Source organism: Solenopsis invicta, chromosome 1 (genome assembly GCF_016802725.1).
Source record: "Solenopsis invicta isolate M01_SB chromosome 1, UNIL_Sinv_3.0, whole genome shotgun sequence".
Classification (NCBI taxonomy): Eukaryota; Metazoa; Arthropoda; class Insecta; order Hymenoptera; family Formicidae; genus Solenopsis; species Solenopsis invicta.
The window spans coordinates 18547748-18562802 of record NC_052664.1 but is presented as its reverse complement, the minus strand read 5'-3'; the positions used below and the strand labels follow the sequence as shown (position 1 = coordinate 18562802).

General features: G+C 31.4%; 1 protein-coding gene across 2 annotated transcripts in view; it reads right to left on the bottom strand.

The window, feature by feature from the left end:
- Positions 1-15055, bottom strand: part of LOC105201236 (mucin-5AC) — a 47427-nt gene that overhangs the window by 13976 nt on the left and 18396 nt on the right. Inside the window, exons 2-15 of one of the 2 annotated variants that reach the window (XM_039449328.1) lie at positions 13557-13617; positions 5675-5857; positions 4938-5197; positions 4476-4730; positions 4197-4382; positions 3309-3574; positions 2483-2946; positions 2207-2329; positions 1490-1948; positions 948-1236; positions 524-712; positions 380-463; positions 225-287; positions 31-108 (exon numbers count right to left, since the gene is read on the bottom strand). In XM_039449328.1, coding sequence (XP_039305262.1) covers positions 31-108; positions 225-287; positions 380-463; positions 524-712; positions 948-1236; positions 1490-1948; positions 2207-2329; positions 2483-2946; positions 3309-3574; positions 4197-4382; positions 4476-4730; positions 4938-5197; positions 5675-5857; positions 13557-13617 — 2960 coding nt within the window. The remainder of the gene's footprint in view (positions 1-30; positions 109-224; positions 288-379; positions 464-523; positions 713-947; positions 1237-1489; positions 1949-2206; positions 2330-2482; positions 2947-3308; positions 3575-4196; positions 4383-4475; positions 4731-4937; positions 5198-5674; positions 5858-13556; positions 13618-15055) is intronic. The other variant, XM_039449333.1, reaches the window with a different exon arrangement.

Here is a 15055-nt window from a genome sequence, read left to right as displayed (position 1 = left end):
ATAATAAAAATGTATATTATATATAGAAACCTAGATTTGGCTGTTGATTCATCGTCTTTCTCTGCTGATTGATCCGTATTTTTTACTTCGTCTCTCTTCTCTGATTTCCTGATATAATAAAGAGATACAAGTCATATAAAAGTAATAAGATAACGCACATATACCATATACTTAGATATCATGTAATTATATTATTACATATTTGCAAGTTTTTTCTTTTATACCTGAAACTTGAATCACGAGTTCGAAAAGATTTAGACGTTTCAGAGTTTGCTTCATTATCTTGTCTAAAAAAAAAATCAACAAAAAAGTTATTCAATATTAATCGTTTTTAATAGATTTTTAATAGAACAAAATACAGTAATCAAAATATATTTACCTCGAAGAAACGAATGGTCGTCGTCTACGAGTCGGTCTTTGTTCCACGATTTCTACTTCCTTCTGTTCCACATCATTCTCGGTTCTAAAAATTTTATATCGTGAGAAATGCGAGATAAAATTACATTTAATTACTGTTAATTACCTAGACGTCGTGGTGGAGAGTCGCGTTCGTCGAATATTTACGTAACTTGGTGTCACTCGTTGTGTGGACGAGCTATCATCTAACGGATTACTGACGTTTTTCTCCTCAGAAGTAGCTACGTCAGTATTATCATCTTCCTCGATCTCAACGATATCTTCGTCGTCCGAGGGAGAATCTTTCGTAACCGATCTAATCAATATTAAAATCATTACTAAAAAGTACAAGAAACAAAATATTTTTACAATAAAAAAAAAACTATTAATTTTAACTTCAGTTTAATCTTTGCATCTGTTCAAACTTAAAGTTTAGCAAAAAAGATATATGTTGAATCATGATGAAAGTTAATCGAACTTAATAAATATGATCAATATGGAGAAGGTGAAATTGTATATTTTTTTGCTAATAAAAGAAAGAGACGACTGACTTGGATCTCTCAATAGTGACGTATTGAGGTTTCTGCGATCGCCTGAGACTCTTCACTTCGGGGATATCGTCCAAGCCTTCGAACTGTGCTCTTCCTGGCCCGTTCACATAACTGATTTCTGAGGACGATAATATAGGTCGCTGATTACCGAGTTTGTTCGCCTGGCGAATTAATACACGCTCGTATAAACTGCGACTAATTGTAGCTGGTGTAATGCTTTCACTGCCCGATTTGGTGTCCGAATTCTTTTCTTGAAATAGCAATTGCTTTTCCAACTCTTCTATTCCACCTAAAATTTAAAAAATTGCAAAATTATTTATAAAATATATTTTAAAATATTATAAAATATATTTTAAAAAATTTCTAAGAAGAAATGCCGTATTAGAAAAAATAATATATATGTATATATGGAAACTTTATAAAAAAAACTAATATAAAAAAGTATTAAAATTACAAAAATTATAATGGTAATTGCAGAACAGTTGTATTAAAAAGGATTAACATTAGAAAATATATTTTAATTGCATATGTAGCAAACTTACCAGCTTTTTTGATAAGATCGATGAGTTCTTTGATAACTTTCGGATCTTCTTCGTCTTCATTGTCGATGATTCTCTCCGGTTCACTTGGTTTCGAAGTGGTAGTAGTCGTAGTAGTGGTCGTACTTGGTCTATTTCTGGTAAGTGTTTTATACACAAGTGGTTTCGCTGTGGTAGTAGTTTTTGGTTCTTCCTTTACTTCCTCTTCTTCCTCTTCCTCTTCTTCCTCTTCTTCTTCTTCTTCTTCTTCTTTGCTTTCCTCGAGTTCTTCATAATCTTCTTCCGAATCGTACTCCTTCGATTCCGTCTTTGCAGTCGTTGTACTATGCAAATAAGTCGTTCGACTTGTCGCAGCCGTAATGGGCGATCTGGTGGTCGAGGCGAGCGATGCTTTCAATGCCTTAGGACAAATTACGTTACGTGGATAGTCACAAGAATCGGCGGCCTTATTGAATACCAAACCTGTGAAAATTTAAAAGATGCTAGGACACACGGCGAGCAAATAAAACATTTTTATTTTAGGGACAGATTTAACGATAAATGGAAATAATATAACTGATTAAAAAGTCAAATTTTTTAAATTTATTGTTAACTGTTTTTATTTATTTAAATTTCTAATTTGTGTCGATTTTTTTCAATACTTTTTTCTTCTTTCATAAAGTTGAACGATTCAACATTAATATTTGAAAAGATGATTCAAATTATTTTTAATAAAATTACCTGAAGGACAGGTGAACTGATGTGCAACTACGCCAAGTCCACTCGGACCACTATCAAGACACCAGAAATACTTCTTGCAATCTCGAGGATGTGGGAAGAAACCTTCGTCCTCGCATTTAAAGTCTTAAAATATACAGGGAAATCAGGGGGTTGTAGAAAAATGTTATAACACGCAAATTTACATTATTTTTTAATCATAATTTGATCAACATCAAATTAACGCATTTTGACTTTTCTATTAAACAATTTTGTCCCGTACTTTTCATAGAAACTTACCGGTTCCTGGATCGGGTGTCGTTGGTGGCTCGGGGGTTGTTAGCTTGTTGCTCAAGGATTCCTCGTTCTCGCCAGTCTTACTTTGTCCCTTTCGTCTGGACTGCTTTCTACGGGTGCTACGGGTGCTATCGGTAGTACCGCTTTGCGTTTTACTCCTGTTTCGATTTTTCGGTGGCTCAGTTTTTTCTGTGACTCTTACGGTATTTCGAGTCTCTGCGTCATCGTTGGATGACGGATCGTACGATCTCCTCGATACCTCCCGATCATCCTGTTCCTCCTTACTCGCTTGTGGATTGATACGATATTTTGGTCTTGAAGAAGATACACGTTTGCTTGTAATCGGAGCCGATGTAGTGCTACTTCTTCGGCTGCTTGTACTCGACTTACGAATGTTGCTCTGAGTACTTTGAGTGCGAATCTTTTTTCGACTGTCTGCTGATTTTATCTTGTCGATGGTATTCCTGCTATGTTAATAATAATAATCATTATTTCTACTTTAACGTTGCTAAATTATTAATAGAAATAAAAGAATTAGGCGTTTTAAAAATTTTATTTCAACATTGTATTAAAATAATTTTTATTTTATTGTACCATTTATTAATTAAAATTAATTAACGTTTTTTTAAATTAAAATTAATTAAAATTTAACGTTTTGTTTAAGTATTAAAATGAAACAAAATTATTAATGATAACGATAATATAGTGTCAATACGCTAATAATAATAATAATAATGTATATTATAGCTTAGAAAAATTTTTCTGATAATTTGCTGATATTTATTATCATATTGTATGTTTAATCACTTTTCAATTTAACAATTGTTACCTATTATCTGTAAGCAATGTTTCTTTGGCAGCTTCGATCAATGGATATGGTCGGCCGCTGCATTTGCCACGAAAATCGTCGTTGTCTATTGACCAAAACATAATGCCTCCCAATTTTTTTTCGTTTACGTAGTGAGCTTTCAATTTCACTATGTCCTCATCATCGTATCCTACCCATTGATTGCCCTTGAAGGCGTATGGTCCCATAGATTTGGGATTTGGCTGAACGACCACCCACTCATCGGATTCCGCTATACTTTCGCAAATCTTAAAAATCAAACGTTCAAAATTTTTAATTATGATTTCTTTCTAAGAAGGAAAAACCAATCGAGTGTCTCCCTTTGATTTTATTAAACTTTAAATATGTTAAAATATATTTACAGAAACAAGAGATTCGTATCTTCTTTATGCTTTCTTGTACATTAAAGAAATCAAACATCCCTTTGAAAAAGTTGACTTTTTTTAAAACGAACATTGTCGAAATTATAAAGGATGGAAAAACACTTTTTAATGAAAGTTGAATGGTTTTAAGAATATTTCGTAGTAATAGATGACAGAACTTTTTAAATAAAAATTGAAAAAAATTTTTCTCGGTAAAAAAATTTCATCATTGTTATAAAATAAATTTATTATTGTAAAATATTATTAAAATATTTTTGAAACTTTTTATTTAACTTTTATTTAAAAAATTTTGTCCATCTTTTATAATTTCAACGATAGTCGCTTCAAAAGTTGTAAGTAAAATATGTGCTTATAAATTTGAATGCATATATAATTTCTTTACATGCTTTTATAAATTCTATGTATTACTACGTTAACCTCGCGTTATATAACGTACAATATAAAAGCAGCTTTGTACGCGTGTATACGTATGCGTGATAAAGTTTACCTCATAATAGGCAAGGTAGCCTTTCTCTCGAGTGGCCTCTCCTTCGGTGCCCGGACCATCCGCTGGCGATCCGAGTTCAGTTGCATCTTGGTTGAACAACGTGTACGACCGACCGTACGTTGGTATTCCAAGAACGACCTTATCCGCGGACGCACCTTTCTCCAGCAAATAATTGATTGTATAATCCTGTTAGACACAAATGAGGGCGCGTTACTAATTGTCTAATCTATCTATTCAAGCGATAATTATAAGATTTTGTTCGTAGGAGCAAACTCTCACGATAGTCAATTCCGCGTCGTAATTGTACTCGTTGTCTTCCTCCAGAGGATACAACGGCGAATGATGATTGACAGCAGGCTCGTACGCCGAGTGATAATCGTAAGAGAGTAGATTGATGAAATCCAAGTATTCGTTCAGTCTGGGTACGTCGTAACCCTTGTCAATGTACTCAACGCCGGCGGGCATCGCCATCGACAGCAACAATCTCGGTCTTCCGGTCTTCGAGGACTCACGCTCGAACTCCTCGCGAAGTTCCTGTCAATTTGCAATTAATTATTTACTTTAATTAATCTTTCGCAATTCACTCGCTCTTCGGTTCAAGTACATAGGATTGCAATCGATTCTTTTTTAGTCATTCTGCATTTATACACGTTTTTATCTCTGCGAATCTTCGACGTTTCTTTTTTTCGCTAAGAAATTTCATATCCTTTTCACGATGATAAGAAACGATTGAGACACTACCTGCACCAAGTTGGCGTAATTGTCCTTATCTCGCGGCTTTCCGCCGTCTCTAAAAGCCGGATACTCCCAGTCGAGATCGAGGCCGTCGAAATGATTCTGCCTGAGGAACTTGACGGCGTTCTTGACGAACTCCCGCCGCCTCGCGGGATCGGCCACCATCGGTGAAAATCTGCTGGAGCCCTCGTTCCAGCCGCCGATCGCCAGCATCGTCTTCAAGTTCTTATTGTAGGTCTTCAAACCCGTAAATTTCGCGTATCCGCCTGTCGAGCAAGCGTGTTTATTGAAGAGTGAAAGTTAAATATCGGCTAAGTCATCAAAGATGATGCGTTCGGAGTTTATCAATGCAGCGCATTAAATAACCTGAGACACTAAACAGCAAAGTACTCTAAATTAAATTTAAGCAGCGCTGCTTATATTTAAATATAATATAATAGATGCAATCGTACAGAAATAATTTTCGCGTCGTGATTAAAAATTACATTTTTAACACTTGAGAAACATTTGACATTTACTCTTCAATTTCCTTGGAACAAATGAGTTAAAAGTAATCAATTTATGATATACTGATAAATCCATTTTAATCGGCGATCAACAGTTAATTGTTCATTATAATCGCTATCGATACGAATATCTCCGGTAAATAGATAATTAATTATAATCGTTTATAAGATTGCATTTCACGATAAACTGGAAATGAAGTTTAACAGGTCTTATAGTAAACATCACATTTATGCTACCTTTCTCGATGTCTTGATACTTGTCGAACGGTTTCAGCGCGTTTTCTTTCGTGAAACCTCCGAAAGCATAGATCAGGTGAGTGCAAAGATATGGATTTATGTTTTGAGGAGAGAATTTCGCTGTGCCGGGTCGATACACCGACCAATTCGTGTAATAACAGACAATCCTACGTTCGGCGATTCCTAAAAGATAAAAATACAACGTCAAACATGGAAGATATATTGTATACTTTCTTACAAGTTATTTTATTTTTTAAATATAGAAAGTCGACTTTCTCTACGTTTTGATATCATTAAATAGTTAGGACAATTTTCTTTTATACACAAAATAAGTCGAATCACATTGCTGAACATTAACAATAAATCAACGACGCATTACTATCAGTAATAGTTAAACTTAAAAAATGGTTTAATAGAGTTAATACGTTCATAGAAGTGTTTTATTTTAAGATATTAGAATGTTTATTTCTCGTTTTCTTTTATTAAATATTTAAAAATGTTGTTTTAATTTTGAATAGTGTTAGAATTAAAATACTAAAACATTGATTTTCAAAGAATGATCAAAGATTAATCGAGTTTTCCTTCGATTTTAATAAGCTTTATATATGTTAAAGTATCAATAAAAATAAAAATTTTTTTTATTTTCTCTATTTTCTTATTTTTAAATGCATTCTCTCATATATTAAAGAGGTGAAATCTTCTCTTAAAAAAAGGGATTATTTTCTTCTGAAGTGAATATCGTGGAAATTGTAAGAAACAGAAAAAAAAATATTTAAATAGAAGTTCAATGGTTTTAAGAATACTTCATAATAATGATAAAAACATTTTTTAATTGTAACAACAAATATATAAATGAATTCGAATCAGTGCTCTTAAGATTTAAAAATTAAAACAATTATGAAAAAGATTAAAGAAGCAAAGCTAGGTCGTGTTAATATAAACAATCTTTAATAGACAAATAAAAATTTAAATTTTAACATTTCGACCGTAAACGCGATCTTCAATATATAAAATATAAGTGAAAATTAATTGTTAAGACAGAAAAACGAGTATTTAAAAAATTTTTATATAAAAAATTATTTTCTATTTTTTTATAGTTTTGATGACAAAAAAATAACTAATTTTTTTCAAAAGGGTACTTTATCTTTTAACGCATGGGAACGCAATTATAAATACGTGTCTCTTATTTTTGTCTATATTTTATCAATATACGTATCCAATTATTCTTGTTATTTACATATGTAAAACTTATTGAAATCGATACAGGATATTTCTAAATATTCACAAGAAAGAAACAATTGTATTGCATATCTAAAATTCCTTTCTCTAAAAATATTCTTTGTTCCCATATTTTATGTCAATCTACATTGAAAGAAAAAAAAAACGAGGTCGCTTTTGTTCCTACACGATGACTGTTCTTTTGCTTTCAATGGAGGTTCTATTGAATGAAGAGACAGCTACGGCATGGCAGATGTAGCCTTCGGTGCATTCAGTTTCGCGCCGCGCCGCGCAAAATCTCCGGCGATTGTCACTTCTCGCAATCAATAGCATTTCGCGCGTGCTGCCGCGCGTTTTCACCGCGGCCGCCAAATGCACGCGCGGTCCGCGAGATCGCGAATTAAATGCACGCGCATCCGTCCGGGACTCCTGTGTACATACACCTGCGCTTCTCTACGCTCGCACACACTCGCGAGCCGCGAATGCGTAAACGGCTGCGAGAGAAAACGCTGCCATGGGGAGAAATTGACACGCGATTGGGACTTAACTTTCGTTTATGCACGCGAAGAAATAGCATCGCGGCTTCAGCTCGCGTAGCCGGTATGGCACTTAAAACGCATATCTGACACCCGGCTAAACTTTTTCCTACCTAGACAAAGATATAACGATCATCGAACGTACAAATGATTTACGATAGAAAGTGTGGCCGATTTTTATAAAAGTTTAGCTACGCGTAAAATAAAATGTATCCTTCCGGCGTGTATTATATTTTCTTAAAAAATACTAAATAAATAAATAAATAAACTTATGCCGCAAAAACAATAACTTTCTTAACATATACGCACTTATAAGGACAATATTAGATGAAATCTAAATAATGTATGCTCTCAGAGATAAATTAAAAATGACAGGACTAAATGAGTTAAAGTGAGTCAAACAGCCCAGGTAGCAAGCTGATGTTATTTGTAGTTATTTTGATGTCAAAATGTCCACAAATAACGTTAGCTGGCTACTTGGAAAGTTCTACGTGCTAATTATTATATTTAAATTTAATTATACCTAACGGAAATGACTATGTAAACGTTTCAACCTATAATAAAGTTATCTTCAGTGCGTTCTAATTTACAATATATTATAATAATTTGCGGATGAATTTAAGTTTTAAGATGTAAAATTAGAAATGTGTTAAAATTATTTTATTTCTGACGTTTTAATATTTTTATATCTTTACTCTTAAAACATCATTTCAAGTTCATATAGAAAATGAACTCTATTTAATTTGATTTATTTATATTATTTTAGATTGTTTTTTTTTATAAAACCTATAAGTATACAATATTCCTAAAATATTTGTACGAATTGCACGAATATTATTAAAAATTAAATTAATATTGCTATGAATATTTCGAAAATATTATTTAATATTTTTTAATATTATGAGAATATTGTGTTAATGTTATCTATATGTCGTTTTTTTCATAATATTTGTATATTACTTCAATATCTGTAGAATGTTATGAAAATGTTCTACAAATATTATTATGGTCAAAAATTAATGTGAATTACATTATATTATAAAATATTCATAAACTTTATAATTATAACATTTAAAAGTTATATTCCTGATAATTAAAAATATTGAAGTAAATAATATTGTTTACTTCTTCATATATTCATATAATATTATCAGGAGTGGACATATTATTATTTTTATTAATATTTTAGGAATATTATTTAATATTAACAATATTACGCGCTCATAAGGAAAAGTTATAGAAAATCTAATCTTTTCAGAATTAGAATTTCTCTGATGATAACGTTCAATCTTCTAATTTCAAAATAATAATATCTTATAACGTCATGATTACATCAATCGGATTAGATTGTGTTATCGAGAATATCATTACGATTAATCTAACTTCCTTTAACGGAACATTACGATCATCCACAACGGGCCACGTAATCCGATCGAAAATGGCATTGCGAAAGTGAGAGATAGTATTACGAGACGAATATTGTTTCCCGCTAGCCGTCCAAGCGGCTAATTAACCGAATGCGTGTATCTATGCATTGTGAGGTATGCATCTCGTTGCCCCGCTTCGCACGCGCATAATCGCCTACGAAGGCTGACTTTGAGCACCGAGAGACCGCGATCGCCGTTTGGTTTACACGCAACGGGGACTTTCGAGCCGTCCGCGAATTATCCGTCGTGCTTTCACCGATCGTGCGTGAAACGAGGCCGAACATCGTGTAGGAACAATGCACGCGCTGTGCCTGCAAATTGAGGCCTGCTACTGACCCTGACCAGAGACCAGGCGACACTTTGGCGAGGTCGAAGAATATCCCCGGGCGACGTTGATCGAAATCGGTGCGATTTCGTCGAGCTTATTCGAAAATCTATGTCCGCGTGCAAGAAAGAGCAGAGTAATTTTTCGAAATTATTGGAAAGTACATCAACTTCGGTGTACATGATGATTAATTATAGATTCTATCCGTCAAACTAGTCTATAAACTAGAAATACTTTCGAAAAATAGGAAAAATAAAATTTCAGCAAACATTTATACGACCTAACTGTTTATATTGTATAATTTTATGTTCAGTGCAAATAAATATCCATTTCTAATCTAAAATAATTGTTTTGCACATAAAAAATCAAGTTGCTCGATAGATTTCAAGATACTTTTCATTTTCTGTACATGTATATGTTTCTAAATTAATAGTGCGAAAATCGTAAACATGAAAATTATTTAGATTATTTTTTATGACCTAAAATTATACCAGTTTTAATCCATGCTAACAATCCTAAGCAACAATTATTCAAATACGTACATAAACGTTCAAGAGCTACTATAAAGGTACGCAAAACATTCATAAAAATCTTTATATCGCACCTTGAATTTCTAGAAATCTTTCATAAAGAATAATTTATTACAAGGCAATGTATTTTAATTTTCGGTTAAGGCAAGTATAAAACTTAAAGTATACAAGAATAAAACTTTGTTGGACATTAGGATGATTTATTAATCTCATAAATTTTCCTTACATATTTAGTATGTTACTATATTTAAGTTAAAAAATAAAATGTCCATAAAATGTGACTGTAACTAAACGTAATTTTTCATACTTTAACATATTTTACAAAAATGTATGTAAAATAATTAACGTGGTTAAAAATTTTAAGAGTAATCTCGACAAATCTTATTTTGTTGCATCTTAATCATTAAATGGAATAGTAAGGATAGTAAAATTAAATAATTATTACAATCTATCGGGCACATTCTCGTGAAGATAATATAACAAGTTTAGAATTCATTAAAAATAAATTATTCACGTTAATTGAGGATTCTGAGCACTGCGTTGAGAATATACATGACATATTAAATCTTTAATTCGTGCAATACAAAAGAATACTTTTGCATTGAGAATATCTTTATATTTGAAATATTAAATATACATTTACTATCACGTTAAACAGACACAATTTGCTTACAGGAAAAAAATTTTATTAGTTTTATCAAGAAAAATATATTTTTATTAATAATACAGTCTTAATTAAGATAATTATTTGCTATCTAAAACAAAACATATAATAGTTATATAGAGAAGTGTCATTTCCTGCGACACTGCTATGGGTAAAAATGCCACTACGGATTTGACAAACTGTTGGTTACTCGACTGCTTCTCGTTTTTGATGACTGATGACGGCTAGAATTTTCTAATTTTTTTGTTACGCTGAAGATGACTTCAAAGCGAGTCGAAAGTTCGTTTGTAGTTTTAAGAATAAATAAATAATTTGTATAATATTAATACTTGTGATTGCACATTTTTACCCGCGCTGACTCTTATTAGTCTAATTTTTAATCACTAATTGTCATTAATAATTATAAGTTGAGAAGAAAAAATGTCGGATAAAAAAATAACAATATCAATGTAAACTCCTCTCTTTCAAACAATTAAAATTTTTTAATAATATTATTATCAAAGTAATCATAGTGTGACTTCAGATGATAAAAAATAAAAATAATATCTTGCTGCAATTTTAAGATTATTAAATTTTTTAAAAAAGATTAAATGATATACAAGCAAAATTATCATATTGTTTCATATATAAAGAGTATAATTTCTTGCTTATATATGAAACAATGATTATAAAATGGAAAATATTAGTCTTAACTTGATACTAATGTTTAATATTTTTTTTATGCGTATATTTTATTGCCTTCACCCGCATCGCAAATACTGAAACGATATTTACGATCGAGATTTTCTTTCACTGCAACAACGCCCAACAAGAAAGTATTCTCAACAATCCCACGCTGTACATATATTGGCATTATACAAACGGTATATAATAGTATTAAGCCGCGATCCATAATAGCGTAGATAATATCGAGCAAGAGGCTCGCGATCTCTGCTCTTGTTCGTGATCGCGTGTTTTTCCGGATTTGCCCGTCGACTGTAAAGAAAAAAAAATCACGGCATGACTCTGTATCTTAATTCATGATGTGGAAAGCGCTGTTATTGAAAGCGCATAGACATTGCATTGGTGGAAGTCTCCACATATTATTGCTCGTTCTCGGGCATTATTGTCCATAGTGAGAAATGTTACGGCTTCTTCGCGCGATTTATGGGAATGATAATTCTTTACGAAGCATTTGAACATTTAAATAATCGCGCGAGCATTAACTGAGAAACTTTCGAACATAAAAATTGTAGTACCCAATAATACCCAATGTTTCCCAAGCATTTTATCAAATTGTTTTAAACCGATTTTAAATTGGCTTGAGTTTTGTTTTGTAGAAATCAAGCATTTAAGTACTATTTTTGATGTTATCAATTTATTTTTATAGCAATAAAAGAAATAAAATATATTTAGTTTTAATTATAAAGAATATTATTAAGAGATTTATTGTACAAGATGTTCCAGAGTACTCTTTCTTGTTAGTTTTAATTTTGACAACAGACTCTTCGATAAAATAAAATTAATAGAAAAGCAAGTGAAAAGAGTCAATATCGGTTAAAGCTGGTTTGGGTACCTAATAATAAAGTTACGAATTATGCACTTTCTAGCACTCAGCTATTTGTCAGTCATAAAACACAGTCTTAAAGTTCAAGTCGAAATACATAATATCACAGATTAAGTTGGCAAGCAATTTAATAATATTGATGAGCATTTCTTAAAGAGAGAAATTGTAAAAATTTTAATACGAAAAATGTTATCTCAATTAGATTTGAACCTGGACTTTTTCACATTCTGTAACATTTTACCAGCTCGACTACTAAATCTAGTGATATTTACCGCTGTAACATGCTTATTAGCATCAATAAAAATTGTTTGTTGTTAGCATCAATATTGTAAGCATAAATTAATTGAATTATTAAATTTAATTTAATTTGTGATATCAGCTTGAGCTTTAGGACTATTTTTCAAGACCTATAAATGATCGACACAAAGTTAAAAATTATATAATTTATGAAAAATTATCGTAGTTAATATTGGCTTTTTATGTGTTCGCTCATGTTTTATTGGCTGATTTACAATTAGTACCAGAAGAAAGTTTATTTTCTTAACAAGGATATATATCGAAAAATGTTGATAGCTTTTTGCAATTTTCCATTTTAAATATTCTATATTGAATGTTCCATATTAAATAGATTCATAAGGTAAATTTGAATTTGGATCTAAAATTTACATTTCTTAGAAACGAAATTCATCTCAAACAAGAAATCTGAAGACTGTAATACACATATAACATATACAAAAAGTAATTTCTATTACTATTTTTTTTTATTTATATCGTAACACGATTAACGCCAATGAATATGCAGATGTTATAAAAAGATCGAGTAAATCAATTAAAAGTAATTCCTGATTTTAAGAGTATCTGCAAAAGAATCGAGCCTAATAACAAGCCTTCAGTGAAACTTTCGATCTTTTCCTGGGACTTTGCAGGAAAGCGAATGGCCGCCCAGACAGCTGGAAAAACTAGTACTTTACGAGCGATCCGAGAGACCCTTTCGTTTTCTTCGCGTGTCCCATTCCAATTCGCTCACTCTCGGTTGCAGTGCCGATTGCTCTCGTGCAGCATGGAAACGATTATCGTCTCGCTTCCAGAATACACCAACAGGCGGCTAAGTGCTAGGGATTCGGATAAATGCAGCTTTACGGTTTGTTTCGTAAGATGAGACTTACATTGACGATTCATAAGCGCTCTTCAAAATTTATTGCAAGTTATAATTTACTTTTAAAACGCATAAATGTTACTTTCCTGATATCACGTAAAGCTTTGATTATCATTATTTTATGTAATAATTTTGACGTAAAAATTTTATTTGCTATCACTCGTACGAAACTATACGAGGTGTCCCTCGAAGATCGGAGAAGATTGCTTGAATCGTACTTAAAAAAAAAGTTTCAATCTGTTAGGTAATTAGTAAATTTAAAAAATTGAAAAATTGGCAGCAAGAAGGTGGCATGTAATTAAATTTTTGTTAAGAGATAGCCAATTGAAAATCGAAGTATAAGAGTTGGTAATGGAGAGTACACAATTGGATTATTTATACGTAATTAAAAACATAAAATAATTAAAAATATAAAATTTTAACAGTCTCTCTCTCATGGAAAAATACGCCTTTAAAGTTGAAAGTTTGCGAAAGACTTACCATCTTGTATCGTCGCGAGCAGAATTCCCAAGCAGAGAATCAGTGACGCCGCTCGCACCTCCTGCAACGGGAAAAATGGTGCGTCTCATTAATAATTCATCATCGCCGGAGACGTATAATACAACATACCAAAGTGAGAGTTTCGCAAATAATTAATTCATAGCGAGTTCGTCCCAACTTTGGTAGCATTCGATCTCTCGCATATTATTAACGAATAATGAGCTAACGGTATGATAGCTGGTGACTTCATCAATAAATGTCAATGAAATGTAGTAAACAATGGAAAGTTTGTACTCTTGTGATAATGAATAAATATAAAAGTTAAATAAAGACTGTTAAGGGATGTAAAAATGTTCTGGGATATAAACGAAGATAACATTCTTAATTAAAAAATTCTCAATACAACAAATTCTGAAATTTCCATTGTGATAAATTTGAAGTTTAATGTTATTTGTATAATATATTTATATTATCATTATGTATAACATATAAAATTTTATATATATATATGAATCTTCATAAATATTTAAAATATTTTATAAGTTACATGTTTAAGTAGCATGAAGCTTTAAAAGTCTGCAGTAACATTATCACAGTCACATTGCAGCCATTTGACTACACAACTTTCGTTGTAAAGAGATTGTCATAATTTTTGCTCACTGAATATAAATTCATCATCCAAAGTTAGCTGTCATAATTTTAAGAAAAATATAAGTGTCAAAGATCGACAAAAATGATTCCTGCATAGAAAGAACAATTTATGTAGCTATGGCTATATTTTAGCTGCGATATTAGATACAACTATTGGTGAAGCTATTTTGCACTTAAAAGTCTACCAAGATAGTATCCCTATAAGCGCTACAATATTATTAAATAATATTTCTGAAATATTATTTAATACTAATATGAAGTAATTATATCACTCCTGACAATATTAAATGAATATTATATAAGAAGTAAATAATATTATTTACTTCAATATTTTGAATTATTGGGAATATTATAACTTTTAAATGCAACAATTATATAAAGTTTAGGAATATTTTATGCATAATAATTCACATTAATTTTTGTACAAGAATAATATTTATAGAACGTTTTTATAATATTTCACGGATATTGAAATAATATACTACGAATATTATATAAAACAGACATATAACATTAATACAATATTCCTACAATATTAAAAAAGATTATATTCTCGAAATATTTTAATTTCTAATAATATTCTAGCGCCATATTGTGGCGCTTACAGATATTTATCTATTTTTTTATACTTTTAACTACAAAATAGTTCTATCCTGCTACATAGCTGGACTGAAGACGTTGTATTTGCCGTATTTTCGCTGTCGAAACGAATACAGCCAAACTATGTTATTTTAGTGATGTATATATTCTGGGAATTAAATAAGTGATAAATGCATGTATCCCTGGGAACTGAGGTACCCAATTCATTCAGAAGTGCTTTCACAGAGCCGTGAGATGCGCGAACTAAA